Here is a 17,941-nt window from a genome sequence, read left to right on the forward strand (position 1 = left end):
TGTAATTTGAATAAATTCTTTGATGAGGTTGAGTAAGTTAAAATTATTTTCATATTTTATTTTAATAAGAAATCAGGAAAAAAAAATTTTGAATTGCAAATATCAACAAAAAAAAAAATGATTTCACAAGAGATTTATTTTTCGATGACTACCAAGCAATAATAAAATTTTCATTGAAAAATATTTGTAGAATGCAAATGATTTGTGGTGTACCAAGCATGGCCTAAATGTCAAATAAATTTCGGTGAATGATGGTCATATATTAAAATCCATATTATAATGATAAAAATTTCTGTTAAATATTCATTTATTAATTAATATCAAAATTGATTTTAAGTGCCTCTACAAGTTGTAGAATAATGATCAGACAGTACTGGACCTAGCAGAGTCAAACTCAATCAACTTTGCTTTGATCTGATCGGTTCATTTGGCTTGTCGAACCATTGTCAGAATCGTTTCCAAACCAGTTTTCGAGGGTTTGACTCCTCCAAGTCGGACTGCAACAGCCAGTTCAATCTGACTCAACTGGTACCAACCGATTTCCAAAAATCCAATTCCTTCGTAAAAGAAAGCATAACATGCTTTTACATCCCCCTTGTTTCGAGAATATTAGAAGATGAATTTTATGTGAAAGTGAAATTAATGTTCCCTCTACCCCACACCGCTTTACCATACAATTGATAGTTCATCTTCATTACAATTTGACATTTCTTTTTTAAGGTAAAAAGAGTTCTCCCTGCTTATCAAATGCCATTTCAGAAGAAAAACCTAATTAGAAAAAGAAAAAAAATTCACAAAACTCCTCAACAAACCAATACTTGTCCAAGATTTACCCCTACATTGGATGGATGGCTCAGAACACGTGATGAAACATATCCGACTGTGAGAGGAGATTTTAGTAAAATTGGTTCATAGAATAGGTGGTTCAACCGTCGAACCAACCACCAGTTTGTGAACCCTAACAAAGTAAAAGGGTTATTAAATGTTTATTTCAACATATGTTTTTTCCTTTTCTTGGGGCCCAACCATGGTTGTAAAGTGAATGGCATAACACACTGTTTGTACGAATCATCTCAACAAAGGAATGGGCGTACTGACCTCTCAGACTGAGAAAGAATGACACCAATTCGATCATCCTAACCATTCGATCACTCACCTTCATACTCTGATTGGATGTAGAGGTAGATTTGCACAAAATTTCAATTGCATCCAAATAACAATCTTCAACATACAGAGAACATGATGTTTCTTTTCTGGTGGCAACAGAAGAATAATCAAAGGGAAAAGAACATAAATCAAATGTTATTAATGAATCAACTTTTGAACAGTTCCAATATCTAGAGTTTTTGTATTCTTTTTTCTTTTTTTATTTTGACAAACAAGTCAGGTTTTGACCAAGTATCATATCGAGCGAATATTGATTCATGCACAACCAATGAATAAATTATTGGTGGATGCTTACCGCCCCATATGTCCTGAGAGTGATCATCATCGAAGATCAATGACGTCAAACTTCAGATCTGGGTTCATATAAACATCTGTACAGTGTTCGTAAATGGGCCCACCATTTGGTGGCTGATCATGTGAATGGAAACCACGCTGCTGGCAATGTCTTATGGTCGACATGCCACCTGGAGTTGTCAGCCGGAAAATGCCATGGGTTCTGCACATGTACATCAAATAACAGTTAAAGGAGTCGAAAGTATAGACAATGATATAATTCTTTACCAGATTAAAAGAGATTCCTACCTTGAACTATCTTTCGGGGCCATAACAATGGCAATGGCTTCAGGCAACATGATCTGAAGAGCGACATTAGAAAGAAAAGTAAGAAGAAAGTTTGGGCAATAAAAGAAGGAAGCGAAAGAACCACGAATAACGAAATCAAATGCAGCACCTGATATGAGTAATGAGTGTGAACATCGACTGATGACATAAAACAAGACTGAGAAGGATGTGTCTGAATGCACATAAAGAACATAGTAAATAAAGGTTAGAAGAAAATTAAATTTGGCACTAAAGCAAAGCATACCAAAAATTTGCATAGAACATGTATAAGTCAACACATGACCATTGAGAAATAGATATGTTGCAGGACAAAGATAATTTCATGCATATAAACACACCATGGAAATTTTCAGAATAGAAAAACTGAAGCAAATAGGGTACATTTCTTGAACTCAAACTTGCATTTGGAATGGTAAAAAACACAAGGCAATGGGAATCCTGTTCAGCCATATAACTGCAGATGGCACTATCCACTTGCATTACTATTACACTATACAACCTGTCAGGTGTCGTTGTATTGTAGGACACTACCTGACCTACACAGTATGCAAACATGGCACCACATGGTGCACTCAAGCGTGATTCGATACAAACCAAGTGCAGAAAGGAGGATGCCCATGAGGATGAATGTATGGAGGCTATGAGGAGTTAAGGGAACACTTCCCCAACATCAATGCAATGTGAAGCCTATATGTGGGCTGGACGGATACTCGAGGAAGCATGTATTGTGGTTTTTAATATGATCTTGGGCATCCATATGGTCGAAAACTTTCATAGAAATATAAATTCAATACGTGAGAAGCATCCATTGTCCTCTTTCATTAATGCCTCTTCAATCTAGCTTAAATTCCTTAAGAGGTTTTCTTTCATGTTCAAAGCGGTGTCTAGTCTTGCCATCAACCCCTCGAAAAGTAAGGTGTATGGGGTTGGGACTGTTTCCAACATTGCATCCCTTGTGAATATTTTGGGTTGTGCGGCAGGACATTTTCCTACAATCCATCTTGGGTAACCTCTTGACGTTAGGTACCGTATAGGAAGTCCATTTAGACCCCAGTCAGAAATATTGGTAGACGTGTTGGATCCAAGAATTCCAGATTTGAATTGGACAGTAAACCGACTCTAATAAAAAACACTCTCTCAAGCATTCCAGTTCATTTTCTTCACTTACTCCCTATCCCTTGAAGTGTCGAAAGCCAAATTGAAAAACTCTGACCTTGTTGAAGATGGGGAAAGATCACATAAAATTTATCTGGTGAATTGGAAAACTATTTAATCCATTAAAAGGGCCAAAGGATTAGGGTTCTGGACCTTTTGATTGAGGAAATTTGGGGTTGATCAGTTGAGTATTGTGTTATCCACCTCCGCTCCCGAGTATCACGTGCTCACGTATCGTGCCCCAATTCAACCCATGATCCTCTTATATTCATAGTTACACCTTCCCCATCAGATCGGTTTTTTGAGGTCAATGGTTGTCAACATGGTATCAGAGCGCTAGGTTCGAATAAGTCACAGGTTCGAGTTTCGAAGGAATTTCCCCCCTTTATGGGTGAGGGGGAGTGTTGAATGTTGTATTATTTTCCTCCACTCCCGAGAGTCACATGCTCACTTATCGTGCCCCAGTTTGACCCGTGATCCTCTTATATTCAATAGTTGCGCCTTTCCCATCAGATCAGTCTTTTGGGGTAAATGGTTGTCAACATGATCAAGTAGTCTGTGGAAGGGGCTGGCTGAGAAAAATATAGGTGCAAGTCTGGATTGGGAAGTTCAGTAGTGAGAGATCGTCTTATGTGTGTAGACATGGAGGTTATCCAAAAAGTGTTGCTCGAGTTTTCAAAAAGGGTAGCTTTCAGCATAGGCAAAGTTAATAAGGTTTTCACCCTTAAAAATACTAATTTTTGTATTCATATGCAATTTTGATTGAAAAAAAAAAAAAAATCACTAGTTCAGAATTCCTTGATGCAGGCTGAGGATGAGATCTCATGGGATTTGGATTTTAAAAAGGACTTTTAGGACTTAGGAGGGGGGACTGACTCCTTCACATTTTTTTTTCCCCGAGAAGTACAAATTATTGATAAGGAGGTAGAGAAGACCTTCCTAGCTACAAAGAGGAGCAACTCAGTTAAGCCTGGAACTGAACACCAAAGGTCCCACTTGAACACAATATCCTCAAAAAATACACCTTTAAACTCATCAAAAAGTTTGTACCTATAAAATAATCTTATTTGTTGCATATTTGAAACCCCAGTCTTTCCTTCAGACAAGACATCTGGGTGTACGATCTCATTCCCTAGAGTCCCCCCTAAGGTGGCTTTTTTTAAGAAAATAAAAAATAAAAAGTGGATTGCTTACTTGTACAAGATCTTCACTATGGATCATCTTTTTCCTATGATGTCATCATAGTATACTTCTATCCCTTACATAAAGCTAGTGGTGAACCAGTTAACTATATTCATATTCATTGCACTTCTATGTGGTTTAACTTCATCCACACTTCTTGGCCATTGATTGCATCTTTCCTTAAAGGGTATTTTGTCTCTTCCAAAGTTGGCATTCCACAACCTTTTACTCCAGCAAAGAAATTTTTTTTTTTTGGATAAGTGTAATATATTGAATGAAAGAAAACAAAGTACAAAGAGGCCGAGGAAGCCTCTAAACAAGCTACAAATCATAAAGAAATTAAAGCATCAAAGACTACATCAAGAGTTCCATCTAAAAACGAAGTCATCAAAAGTAATCCCCTTGAACTCAATATTCTGCTTTGCCCAAAGGTATAACAAGCCCAAAATCTCCAAGAATATGTCGTGAGAGCTTCTCATCTTATTGTTAAACACCCTATTATTTCTCTCATTCCACACCCCCCAAGCAATAGCCGAGGGAAGAATAGCCCACAAGAATCTTTTTCTGGAAGAGAAAACATTACTGGCCCACCCTTCTAACAACGAGGAGAACTTACAAGGAATGACCCAATGAATACGAAAAAGACCAAGGAATATTGACCAAATTTGATGAGAGAATGTGCAATGAATTAAAATGTGGTCGACAGACTCCCCGTCTTTCATGCATAGGGGACAACAATTGGGTGTGATCCACCCTCGAGCAATCAAATTATCCAATGTAAGAATTTTCCCAAAGGAAGCCAACCAAACAAAAAATGTGGTCCAGCAAAGAAATTTTGTGGTATCTGCTTCTGTTTGTGAATTGTTATGGCATTTGAAAGTGAGGAACAAAGCAATTCTGAAAGAAAGAAGCTCTTGGATTCTAAGGTCATCATCCATATTTTAGGAATTATTTTATTTGTACAAAGAACTTATGGGTTTCTTCTATTCTTATGTGGGAGTTTGTGTTGGGACTATTTGAAGAAGGTGTTTTGTACTATTTATGGTATTTTTCTTCTGTTAGTTGGCTTTAGGTAGGTCTCCTCAACCTCCCTGTTTTATTATTTTGTTTTGTTCCCTGTTTAATGAAATGACACTTATAAGAAAAGAGAAACCTTTATCAATGATTTAAAGGTAACATTAGCAAAAAAATCCAAACAAAATTTATAGCCAAATTTACTGCACATAATAACACTATTATAGTTACAGGGATATTAATAGCTCAAAATTTTTACTTGATGTACACTAGCATTACACAAGCAAGTTTAGACTAGATATAAGCTCTAGTAAACAAACCAATATAAGAATTTGAATATCATGATAAGCTAAAAAGAGTTTAAAATATCAATAATTGATAAATACTCACATGAATCCAACCAAGGGGAAAAAGGGATCGTTTATCCTGGACATCAAATATTTCCTCTTCATGTGTTGTCTGACACTGTTCAGAAAGAATATATTAAGTGTGAATTTGTGAGGATGTGATTTAATAACACAGGCATTAAATGGTAATAACATATAATAACAATGGTTACCGTATCTGAAGTTGATTCCTGCTTTGGTATGATGAGAGCCGTCACAAAAAAACTTCTGTTTTTCTACAAATTGAAAAAGTTGGTCACAAAATAGCCCTGTATAACCGAAGGGTAAAACATTTTAAGCACTTACAAGTAAACCTGCAAGAACACCACAGGTTTCTAAGTTCTTTTCTGTATTTGACTTGGCCATCCTCATGAAGTTTTCCATCATTGCAGTAGACTGCAAAGCAAAACATGGTTGGTAGGATAAATAAGATATATGAAGTCCCTTAACCACACAAAAACAAAAAAAAAAAAGGATAGAAAGATAAAAAAGAGTTCATAGGCTCTAACTTTGATAATGGTAGATTACTTGGGCATGAGCATATCATATAGAAAAAAGTAAAATCATCATCACAAGCAGGGCACAAAATTGGTTGGCTTTTATCTGAAATACGAGTGATCCGAATCCAAATTTAGCGGGTTTGGAACTTGGAGTAGACCCTAATAAAAAAAAATTGGTTGAATATGGGTTGACGTCCCTTGATCCGAGTCGGATACGGATCCATCCCTATATCCGCCTAGATCTGAATGATATATTGCTTTGAAAATTATATTTTTATGTTTTTCAAAATATCTTTTTGTACGACTTTAATATAATATGAATTCTTATAAAATAAAAGAATTATAAAAGTAAAATAAGATAGTATAGCAATTAGAAAAGAAATATAGCAAAAAAATGTTGAACAGCAAGAAAGTATCCGACCCGACCGGCCCGAATCAAGTAATTCGGTCAGGTCAGATACGGATACAGATCCGAATAAAAAATTGGATCTGGATATACTCATATTCAGCCCAAACCCAACCCATTTTAAGTCCTAGTCTCAAGGAGCTTACTTCCAGAATGATGGCAACCATGATTAGATGCAATGAAACACGAAGTAAAAGAAAAAAAAAAGGTGAAGATGATGGTTCGTTAAGAATCTCACAATGTGCAATTGCAAATGAGACTTGGAGCAAACAATTTCATCCTGTAAGGAATTTTCCAATCCAACTCCTGCCTCATTAACTTGGGGGGACGTGACAGGCACCAAATCTTGTACATCAGCCAGAACAGGTGGAGGGGATGGCTGTCTGATAAGATCTGTTTGAATAGGAGGATCTACTGTATCAAAGGAAATCATTGAACAAGGTTCCTCGGCACGAACTGGCTGACTATCAACTTTCAATGAAAGGACTGATTCAAGATTAGATCTCTCAATCTCTGAACTACTGTCCTGAATCATAGCTCCATCCTGCAAAGGCTGCTGCAAGCTGTTTTCCCAAGAAACCACAAGATAAAGTAAATATTTGTAAACTCAAAGATGAAAAAGTAAACACCAGAAGAATGGTCCCAGAAAGAAGCATGATTTATAATCCTGTTTGAGGCATTGTCTCAGTCAGGAAAAAATGAGACCCTTAACTGATCATCCATCATGAGACAAACCCAAAATAAAACGAGGCAAATCCGAGACATTCCTCTAAGTTTCTTTCTTGGCCGAGACACGCTGAGTTGATACAAAATTTTAAACCATGGATAGAAGATTAGGGGTGGATTTACAGTGGGGCAATGGGTGAACTTGCCCACAGTAGAGTGTTTAAAAATTATAAGGATTTATATGCTTCTGTGACTGATAACAGAGATGGGAAAAAAAAACTGCAGCCATTGCCCCCACAAGAATTTTTAAAATTTGTTTGGGTCTTAGATGCTCCCACATAGAAAAAATCCTGGCTCCGCCCTTGTGAAAGATCTTCTTCAAAATTAAAACAAATCAAGCTCCAGCCTTTGTTTTTATACGTAAATAAGATTACATTTTTTTTGGCAGCAGGTAAATAAAATTGTACTAAAGAAGGCAAAGGAGAGGCTAACCTTGGGATCTCAATTGGAGTTAAGTCTAAATTGCTTGGATATTGGACCTGCATCCACAAGATAAGAATCAACATGGTTTCTACAAGAATTATGAACCAAGAAGAGATATTAGTATCGTTTTGGCATAACTGAACAGAAACTATATCATACCACTATATTACTTATAGGTGGCTGCCACTGCCCACGAAGCCCATTCGGACCTAAAATGGAATGCTTTGATAGAGTCTCCTCCTTTGGACGTGGGATACTTAGCGAGCTATGCCATCAAGCATGGAAAAAGGATTAGCAAAGAGTTCATCATAGCACTTGAAACCCACTCAACAATCATTCACCATCCCTAAATGCAAAAAAGCAAAGGCCTCTTTTGGAAACACAGTGTATTCCACGGAAGTGCTTCATCAGAAGCACTTCTGTTGGATGTTCTTCTGATGGAAGCGCTTTTGAACCATTGATTGTTTGTTGAGAGTGTTAAGGAAGTGTTTTTTGGGAAACAACTTCTTTGGTTATCATATTAATAATTTTGGTCTTTTTAATCATTAATTTAATTACTCATAACCATTCCATAGGGCATTTTAGTCATTATCTAGAAAATACGGGCATTATTGTCAGAGAAAAAAGAAATTTAAGTTATGTATGATTTTCACAAACACCAGAAGTATGAAGCTAGTTTGGGCAGGAAGCACTTCTCAGATCTGTTACCAAACATTAACTTAAACCCAAAAGCACAAGAAGCACTCTCCAAATGCATTCTCAATGCTACCAAACTGAAGGAAGGAATATACCAACAATTGAATTCCTGCTTCTGAAAATATATTGAACTATAAGAACCTAATACTAAAACCTGGACATAAATTTTCCTTTAGAAGTGTCTTTTTTTCTTCACTACTACTAATCCACGAAATGAAAAACCAAAAATGACAGCATGCCCTATTGTGAACTGCATCAGGTTGAGGTCACTTACAAATTGAACATTAAGCTTGCAAATAACTTACATATATTAAGATGACCTAGGTCTTTAAAAAAAAATATTAATGGTCAAAACTTTGACTGTTGGACATGTATGCGATCGCATGTTGACCCAACGATGACATTTGCACATATGCCCCAATGCTACATACGGAAAAGTAACTGAAAGCCGAATCAAATGATCTTCAACACTCATGAAGTTTCTGTCCCATGTCACTAAAATTTCAGCCATTATACTATCATCAAAGATTTCTAGTTTAGTTTCTTGAAGGACTACTATATGTGGTTTGCATGAGCGGATCATTCATTTAACCCTAGCTACTTTTGCTTTATCTCACAATCCTCCAACTATCTAGGATATAATTAATTCGTTGATAACCATTGAGCTTTGCCTCTTCCTACACAAGCCTCTAAACTTCTTTGAAAACTCACTCAAATCTTTCCCAAACCATTCTGCTTCACTTACTAGTCCCAGTATATGCCTATTGGAACCTCTCGATGCCCTTAAACCATCCAGTCTACTAGATGCAACCTGGGGGTGCCTTCTTTATCATTCCACAAAAAAATCTCTCACCAATTTGTTAATCCTTTTAATTACTACCATTGAGATATAACAAAGAGATGGTGTTCAGTGTCGCCATCAAAAGATCAATATCCTCTCCTTTATGCGATGTCTTCAAAGAAGAATTACATCATAAGAGGATGTCAAGGGCCAAATTAGGGGGGAGTTCTCATAGGACTGCAGATTTAGAAGGAATCTCAATGATTGGGAGTTAAAGATGGTAGCATCTCTTACCAATTCAATCTCTTGTTCCCATGTTTCCTAGGGAAGAGGATCAATCGGAAAGGGATTTTCGTCAAACCATTTTATGAATCCTTTCCACAATGTTCTTCTCCTCCTTTTCCTGTTGATTTTATATGGAGTGCCAGAATTCCATCTAAAGTTTCTTTCTGTATTAGGACTGCTTCACTAATAAAAATTTTGTTAGGTTAGCTCGGTCAAATTTTGCTATCTTTGTAAAAATCGGGGCAAGTCAGTCAATCATATCTTTATCCTATTTCTATTCAATGTTTCTTTTTGTTTTCCAAATTATCTTGTGTCCCTTTGACAAAGCAGGAAAATCACTGACCTGAGGTCCAAAGAAAGGATTTTGTGATCAATTACTCGCTTTGATATCTATTGGAGGATTTGGAAAGGAATACAAGTCATTTGAATGGAATGGTTACTCACTTCACAAAGTGCTTATTGGTATAGCGGGTTATTTGCTCTTTTGGAGTAAGGCTTTTTCAGAGTTTAGGAGAGTGTTTTTCGAAGATTTCCTCCATAAATGGGAATCAGTTTGTTGCTAGTAGTTTGTGGTTTTTGTCTTGATCCTCTCTATAATTAGGTAGGTCACTCAACCTCCTTTCTACTTTGGATTTTTCAAGTAATAAAATCTCTACCGATCAAAAGAAAAGTTGGTGAAGTATGTGATAAGTATTACACAACCATGATCAAAGCCCCACCACCCGCTTGCCTAAAATAAGGAATTTAAACACAATTACTACCTTTGGCTCAGTTTAACCCTAAAACAATAGTTTTGAATATCAAAATTAGAAGATGAGGGGAATACCAAGTCATATGTTAAGAAAAAGAACACCACATGTGAGATTGATTTGTTTAACAAAATTAGAATGTTTGGGGCCACAAAACACACCTCCAACATGCTAAAATGCAGAAATTGATAAAAATTGTAATGATTCAACATTAATCCAACAAAAATTTTGAACAAAGATGATGTCACACTATACTATTGATAGCTTCAATGTCGCAAATAAAATTGATCACATAAGAAGATTATGATGTCAAATTAAGTTATCCAAAATTAGCCTATGGACTTTTTTCCCTTTTTGAAAAGTGAATCAACCTGATCTCCAACAAGAAACAGAACATAGAGAAATAAGGTCATCCATTGTCCATGGTCCGATACCATGTTGAAAAGCAGAGAAAAGAGGAAAGGGAGGAGGAGAGGTTGAAAGGTGAATATTGTGGATAATCGAATAAAACAGCTCGTTACTGGCTAACGGCAAATGACCACATTATTGTTACTGGGCATAAAGTTTTAAGAAGGGAAAGCCTAATCTTTCCTTAGACCAGATTTTTATCATAATATATTGAATCAGAGTTCTGAATGGTGATTGCATGGGAATTCATTTAAAAGGTGACTGATAACCTGATCCCTTTTACACTGATTGCCAGAAACTCACAATTTGCGGAATTGCTCCTCCACTGGCCTGGAAACTGAAATTTTATCTTGCCGAGTCCATGAACCATCATATGTGCCTTCTCCCCCAACAGATCGTGGTGTCTGCTAAATGTAAGAAGAATATGGCATAAAACTTACAAGAGCACAAGTGCGAAACAACTCAAGGACAAGAATACAGGAATTGATCAATGCTTGAATTACAGGATTCAAAGTTAAGAACAATCATTTCAACTCAAGATTGCATATTTTGAGGTTCAAATTCAAAAAAGTTCCCACAGATCTGACTACCTTTCTGATCTCATAATTTGGAGTCTTCTTTTTAACAGGCGGCCATTGCAGAGAAGACTCACAAGAATTATTTTGTTGGTGATGACCCCACCTGTCTACTTGACTTGTATTTTTTTGGTTCAATTCCTCAATCTTCTGTTGAACTGCTGGCTTCAACACCTCCAGCTCACTCATGGTGTTCAATAATTTCTACAGAAAGAGCAACAAAGTCAATTGAGAAAATATGGAACTTGGTAGTTTGAATTTGTTCAGATGAAAATATCCAAAATGCATGGTGAAAATACCTTTCTAAATATAAGTTTCTCTCTTTGTAGAGACACCTTGTAATCTCGATGATTGGGTATAGTTTCAGTGATCAAACTGGAGCAGATAAAAACCATTGTGACAACAATATTTGTTAGGCAAAAAGCATTTATAACAGCATAAATGCCCCAAACCAAGCAGTGTTGCCAATTTGAATGATTAGATAAAAAGAAATTTCCCTAACTTCTTCTGATAAGTGAAAGTTTCCTAACTAACAAACCAATTAGAAACTCCAAATCTAGTTAAAATGGAGAACAATTATACTGTCTGGGTTTTTTTCTGACCTGGAAAACCTTAAAAGCATAATATATAGATCTATCACATTCTTCTCTCCTCGAAAGATGTCAGCCTGCACAATGTAAGCATTATTTTTAGCAGCTGGAAGGTAATATACCTCAATCATGGGCATAATCGCAAAAAGAAAAGCTAACAAAGCAAGAAGCAAACAGCCATTACCAGTTTAGGAGTACACAGAAAACCATTTAGAAAAGAAGTTTCAGGAATTCTAAAGATGCATACGCAACCAAAGTAATGCCAGGCATCATGATGTGACATGATAGAAATATTCAGTGCGAAACTTATAGTAACCCATTTTCAACAAGTGGAGTTTTGCTGAATTTATTCAATTTGTTCGAATTACACAAAACCCAAAGTTATGCTATTTGTGGGACAAATGGAACAGTCAGCAATAAGCATCTTCCCTTTTCCCAGCAAATGAATTGAAATTTACAACCTAAAGGAAGGTGTACAACAAAGAATGTATATTGACTGAAGGTACTGAGTGTTCCAGGAGGATTTGCAAATGTTCCCAGAATTACGTAATGAAATAGAAGGAGAAATGGAGTGGCCAGGTTAGAGTCAACACAAACATAACCAAACCAAACCAAACAAGTCAAAGCGCAGAGAAATGGAGTTCTTGCATGCTCCCAAAGCAGTGCCAATGCCTCATCCATCATCAGATGGGAACACAGTGGGGTGGCTGGTAAAAGAACAGGAAGTTGAATGACTGCACAAAAGATTACGAAGTGGTCACCCAGCACCTGATTATTAAATTCAACACATTCCACAAAATAAACCAAAATACTTCCATTTCCACATGACTCAGAATGAATTTATTTGACAGTTTCTTTTTATATATATATTTTTTATGGAAATCACTTTTTATTTTAGCGAAACATTTTTGTACAGTTAATTTCAACTGAAATAATGAAATTTCATTATAAAAATGCAAGGGTGAAATATTTCATATTCTAGTTAAAATTCATAATTTTCTTATATATAACGTATAAACAAACATTTATAAATATATTTATATATATATATAGGGGGGCGTTCGGCTCACAATCTTATTCTCACAAAAGTCTCATAACACGTTTTGTCCTATGTGGCTTAAAAGTTTCAGATTGGGCTGATTTTTTGTGAGGATGATCTCTATGGTGAGGAGATCATCCTCACCAAAAATCAGTCAAATCTGAAACTTCTAAGTCCATCAATAGTAGTTTACAAATTTTCGGTAAACAATCGACGGTTCACAATTCTAAAACCACTTTTGATGGACTTAGAAGTTTCAAATTTGGCTGATTTTTGATGAGGATGATCTCCTCACCATAGAGATAATCCTGACAAAAAATCAGCCCAATCCGAAACTTTTAAGCCACATAGAACATGCGTGCTGTGAAACTTTTGTGCGAATAAGATTGTGAGCCGAATGCCACCCATATGTATATATATATATATATATATATATATAGGTCGGGTTCAAGAGACAAAGCGTTTAATCCTATATGGGCTAAAAGTTTCGGAATGCGCTGATTTTTAGTGAGGATGATCTCTATGGTGAGGTGATCATCCTCACAAAAACTCAGCCCATTCTGAAATTTCTAGCCCCAGTTTCCAAGTGGAAGAATCGTGGACCGTTGATTTTTACCATTCATTTGTAACCACTTTTCATGGGGTTAGAAGTTTCGGAATGGGCTGATTTTTTGTAGGGAGATCATTCTCACAAAAAATCTGCCAATTCTGAAAAAAAATTTGCCATATAGGACAAAACTTTGTCTAGAATTTTGTCTACCGAACGTTGTCCTATATATATATAACACAACAGCTCTCATCCTAATGTTTATCCCCCCACATAAGTAGGGGTTGGGATTTAATCATACCATGAGTCTCAAGGAACAATTTCAACTTTATTACCTTCTCTCCTTTCTAAGAATACCCTTCAAGTTTATTGTATTTTCTCTTATACCCTCCTTTTCCAAGAATACCCCTCCAACTTTATTCCCTTTTCTCTGTTCCCCCTTTTTCAATGATACCTCCAACTTTATAGGTTTTACACTTTTACCCCTTTACCTCAAAGAGAATGTTGTGCCGTAAGCACAGGTAAACTCTAGTGTGTACATGTGTGTGTGTGGGGGGTTCATGGGTGTGTGTGTGCGTGTGTGTGTTTGTATATATATATAAAGAGAGAGAGAGAGTCTTATTCGGTAGCCAATGTTTTGTTCCATATATATGATCTCTATGTTGGCAACGAACAGGCCCATATGTATATATATATGAGGAATGCTTATGTCCAAGACTTCGTGAAGACGTTAGCATTCTCTAGCACATTCACTTTCCAATAATACCTTTGTTCATTTTGTCTTTTAGTAAAAAAGACAAGGGTATGTTGGTCTTTTACATAATAAATGCATTTATTATACCCTTAATAAACACATTTATTATATTGGCATTGATTGTCAAAGCTTTTAGTAATTGTAGGATGTGAAAGAGTATCAACAAAAACATGTTGGAATTCCGAAAAAAAATTGCACTTAGGATTGGGAAGGGAATTAGAATTAGATTTTGGGAAGATCATTGTTGTGGAGCTTCTCCTCTTGTTTTATTTCCATAAAATAAATTATTAATTTCCATTGATTGTGTATAGGTACACCAAAAGATCCAGCTATAAGGGTAGTGGGCCTCAAAAATATTCAAGAAAACTTGGATAGAATAACACCAAACTTTTAGCAATAAAAATTACAACAAATTTAGACCTCTAAAGCCATGTCTCTCCTTACACCCACATCTTCTCATGCGAGATGCTCACATGATATTTGGATTGCTAGCGTGTAAAGAGAGTAAGTGGTTAAGAGCAAAACAAAAGCATGTTTTTCATAATTTAGAGTGAAGATTCTAGGCAAATCCGCAAAATCATGGTTGAAAGCGGGTCCACCAACCTTATATGAGTTGAGTTGAGCCGTTTGTGTATTTAATGCGTTAAATAAGGAGTCTTCCTCTATAAATCCCCTTTCTTCTCTCTTTTAACTTTCTTCCCCTCTTGTAATATAAGGAGGTGAGGGAGATTCCAAAGTTTTCAAGATTAGTATATGATTGATGATCAGCTTCATCCACTATATGTATGAAGATTAAACATTTGTCCAAAATAAAAAAGTTAGAAGGCCAATAATATTTTCCCTTATGATTCAATCCTTCCCATGTACATCTGTCAAGACTATGTGCAATTTCTTATCATTTGTTGATGAAACTCTGTTATGCAGGCAACACAAATTCCTGTTAATTTCTTATTGACTGATGAATAAGTTTGTGAGGAAAAATTTATCAATTAAATTTTTTTAACGTCTTCAAAAAAAATTATTTCTTTTCTCTTTTTCGAATGAGTGGTTTCCAATCATTGCTTTGATAGTACAAATTAATGACTGGTTCATGTTGAACCAGACAATACACACTCAATGGCTTTCTTGCCTACTCTTGTTGTTGTGGGTGACTTGGACACCTAGGTGGGACCTGTCAAGGGGAGTCAAAGAATTGTCTTGTGAGTCTAGAAGCAGATTTACAAGATAAGGTACAAGAAATTGTGAAATGAGCTCTTGGGGATAGATTATGATGTCTACATATGAGAAGGGAGATATTTCAAGAGAATGAGTAGAGAGAGAGAATTGGCCAAGAACATTCTAATCTCCAACCCATGGACCGAACCAAAGGTTAATTTGGGGATGAAGAGGGTTTGCCAAAAAAAAAAAAAGAGAAAAGAATAGAAAAGCACTTCCCTTACTTAGTAGTTAGTAAGATTTCAAGTCTTACTAAGGATCGTTGAGCTCAAATGGATTACCAAATTGGCCATCCAACACCACAGTCCTCTAGATTTCATGGAAAAACTCATATCAAAGGTTTGGTTGGTCATCTCGACCTTCCCCTGTGTTACTTTTCTTTCATTTATTTATCAAAAAAAAAAAAAAACTCATATCAAAAATATAATTTCAAAATATATATATATATTGGGTTTGATCCAAGGTTTTGAAAATGGACGGCTACCGAACTCCTGAATGTAAAATTCAAATTCAAATTCAATCATGAAAATTAAATCTCTTCTTTAATTTATTTTTATAAAAGTTCAATTTTGTCCTCTATAACCGTGTAACATCGGATCATGTATTTGGATGGTACAAGGTGAGTTCAACAACCTAGTGAGATTTGAAATCTTACTAAGTAAGGCTAGTTGGACTCAAAAGAATATGGGTCAGGCTGGTTCGTTGGAGGATGATGAAATGGAGAGCTCGGAAAAGTCAGAAAAAATTTAAAATGAAAGGTTATCGTTTTGATTTGCTTTCCTTCCTCTCCTTATTTAATGGAATTGATTAACACAATGAGACAAATGGATCCAAACAAAGATTACTTTTCATCCATGTCTTCCTTATTTAAAGTAAAAAAATAACTGAATGCATGTAAACAAACGGCTTCGTTTAAGAATAAAATTAACTGCCACCTCATCCCTTCTTAGCCATTGATTATTTTAGATCCACGGTTGTTTGTGGATGTAAAATCAGGGAGTAAGAATCAGGAGTACCTCATCCCTTCTCTGTCACACACACTATTTAGGGGCTTGTTCCTCAAACATTTTCTTTTTAGATGGGGAAAATGTGACTAGGGAGTAATTTGTTGCTTGTTTCTATCTTTGAGGACTCCTTGTCCTCGTATCAATAAATTTTTACTAATAAAAAATAAAATAAAAACTATTTGTGTCCAAGTTACAGGCTGGCTATTATCATTGCTGAAAATTCATTGTGAGTATCACAATACCATGACCAACTTCTCCAATTTCTTATCCCTACAAAACGATTGATTGTGCTAGTTCTGGAGTTATGAACAAACAAAATAGTGGTGCCACATAACCAAAGATATGAACCATTTCACTTCTATTTCTAGGTTTTGCATTTCCTACACCAATAAACTACATGAGAGTGCAAGAAATACTCAGAAATTATATTCAAAGATTTTTCCAGCACGCATTAATACATTTTTCCCTATCGAAACTGGAAATTGCTCAATTAGAAGATGAAAACATCACACAGATTTTTCAATTTTCATTTTATTACCATGAGTGTCTATCCAATGAATCCGCCACAGAGTTCACTCATGGAAGTGTAAATGTATGTTCCAATTTAATTCTATCTCTACTAATTCAAAGAATTTAGGTCTGATTTTATTTATATAAAACTATCAAATTATACTTGATAACTCTACCAAAAAATACCACAGATCAAAATTCAAAATCAGAACCCTAAATATATGTTCCAATTTCATTCTCTCTCTACCGATTCAAAGAATTTAGCTCTATAATTGTCTGATCTTTCACATAAAACTATGAAATTCTACTTTACAATCCAACCAAACAATACAACAGATCTAAACTCAAAATCTCTAAACAGATACCATATCACAGCTTATCAGATCAACAAAATATTCATCAACACCAATCAACATTCTACAAAGATAAACAAAGAAACTCAACAAAAAGAAATCGTGAAATTCAAAATTGAAGGAAAAAAAAAAAAAGATACCTGTCTGAGGAGATTATCAGCTATTCGATAGTAGTATCGAAGAGAAATGCGATTATCGACTGCGAGTTTTTGCGCGCTTGCGGCAACGCTGAATCCTCGGGATGATGTCCGCATCTCTCCTTTTAGGGTTTTTCTTTTTTTTTTAAAGGGAAAGATGAACAAAATTCCTCAGAAAGTAACAATTGGGTAAACCCTAACCCTAATTTCTTATAGAAACAGATCTTCGGCAAGCGTCGTTAATGGCGATTGAGAGAGAGAGGTTTCGATGAAGGCAAGACGCCCATCTCATTTCCACCGAAGGGCAAAATGGGAAATCAACCTTAACACGGAAATTTAGGAAGATCGTATCTAGGTTTAATACTCGGATGAGTCCGATTCGAATCGAACGAGATGGAACGGATTCGTTCGAGAACCGAGTTGATAAATTAGTTGTTTTTTTTTTTTTTTTTTTTTTTTTTTTTTTTTTTTGTGTTTTTTTTTTTCAGGAACATTTGATTTTTGGATTGTACACAGTAACATATATCATTACTATCTAAATTCTCTCCGCCCCCACCAACAAAAAATATTTTTTAAATAAATACATATATTTTCAATTAATATCACAATTAGTTGGATCAGTTTGAATGGCGATTTGATTAGGATTCAATCTGATATGACTCATTAGTCTTCTATTACTTGAAAAATATTGTCATAGCCAATAAAATTCAACTTG

General features: G+C 35.6%; 1 protein-coding gene across 2 annotated transcripts; it reads right to left on the minus strand.

The window, feature by feature from the left end:
• Window positions 1-1,271: 1,271 nt before the first annotated feature.
• AMSH1 (associated molecule with the SH3 domain of STAM 1) lies at window positions 1,272-17,548 on the minus strand. Of its 2 annotated transcripts, none has more exons than XM_086453373.1 (14): window positions 17,230-17,548; window positions 11,677-11,741; window positions 11,374-11,449; window positions 11,090-11,278; window positions 10,803-10,906; window positions 7,740-7,845; window positions 7,590-7,636; window positions 6,670-6,994; window positions 5,832-5,921; window positions 5,699-5,761; window positions 5,530-5,604; window positions 1,898-1,960; window positions 1,750-1,802; window positions 1,272-1,663 (listed from the first exon to the last, which is right to left on the minus strand). In XM_086453373.1, exons 1-14 carry the CDS (start codon window positions 17,341-17,343, stop codon window positions 1,489-1,491), a joined length of 1,545 nt encoding a protein of 514 aa, XP_086309499.1. In that variant the 5' UTR covers window positions 17,344-17,548; the 3' UTR covers window positions 1,272-1,488. The 2 variants fall into 2 exon arrangements, with proteins under 2 accessions (XP_086309499.1, XP_086309500.1); XM_086453374.1 differs by having other exon boundaries at window positions 10,803-10,903; window positions 17,230-17,547.
• Window positions 17,549-17,941: the final 393 nt, after the last annotated feature.

Source organism: Akebia trifoliata, chromosome 9, assembly GCF_017979445.1.
Source record: "Akebia trifoliata isolate Shusen 1 chromosome 9, ASM1797944v1, whole genome shotgun sequence".
NCBI classification, from domain to species: Eukaryota; Viridiplantae; Streptophyta; class Magnoliopsida; order Ranunculales; family Lardizabalaceae; genus Akebia; species Akebia trifoliata.

Excerpts from the sequence above, each read along its gene's own strand:
- AMSH1 (XM_086453373.1), bottom strand. The coding sequence starts at position 17,343 with ATGCGGACATCATCCCGAGGATTCAGCGTTGCCGCAAGCGCGCAAAAA. Across the intron at positions 11,450-11,676 it reads ATGCTTTTAAGGTTTTCCAG|TTTGATCACTGAAACTATAC; the intron begins GTCAGAAAAAAA and ends TATCTGCTCCAG. Across the intron at positions 7,637-7,739 it reads CACCTATAAGTAATATAGTG|GTCCAATATCCAAGCAATTT; the intron begins GTATGATATAGT and ends TTGTGGATGCAG.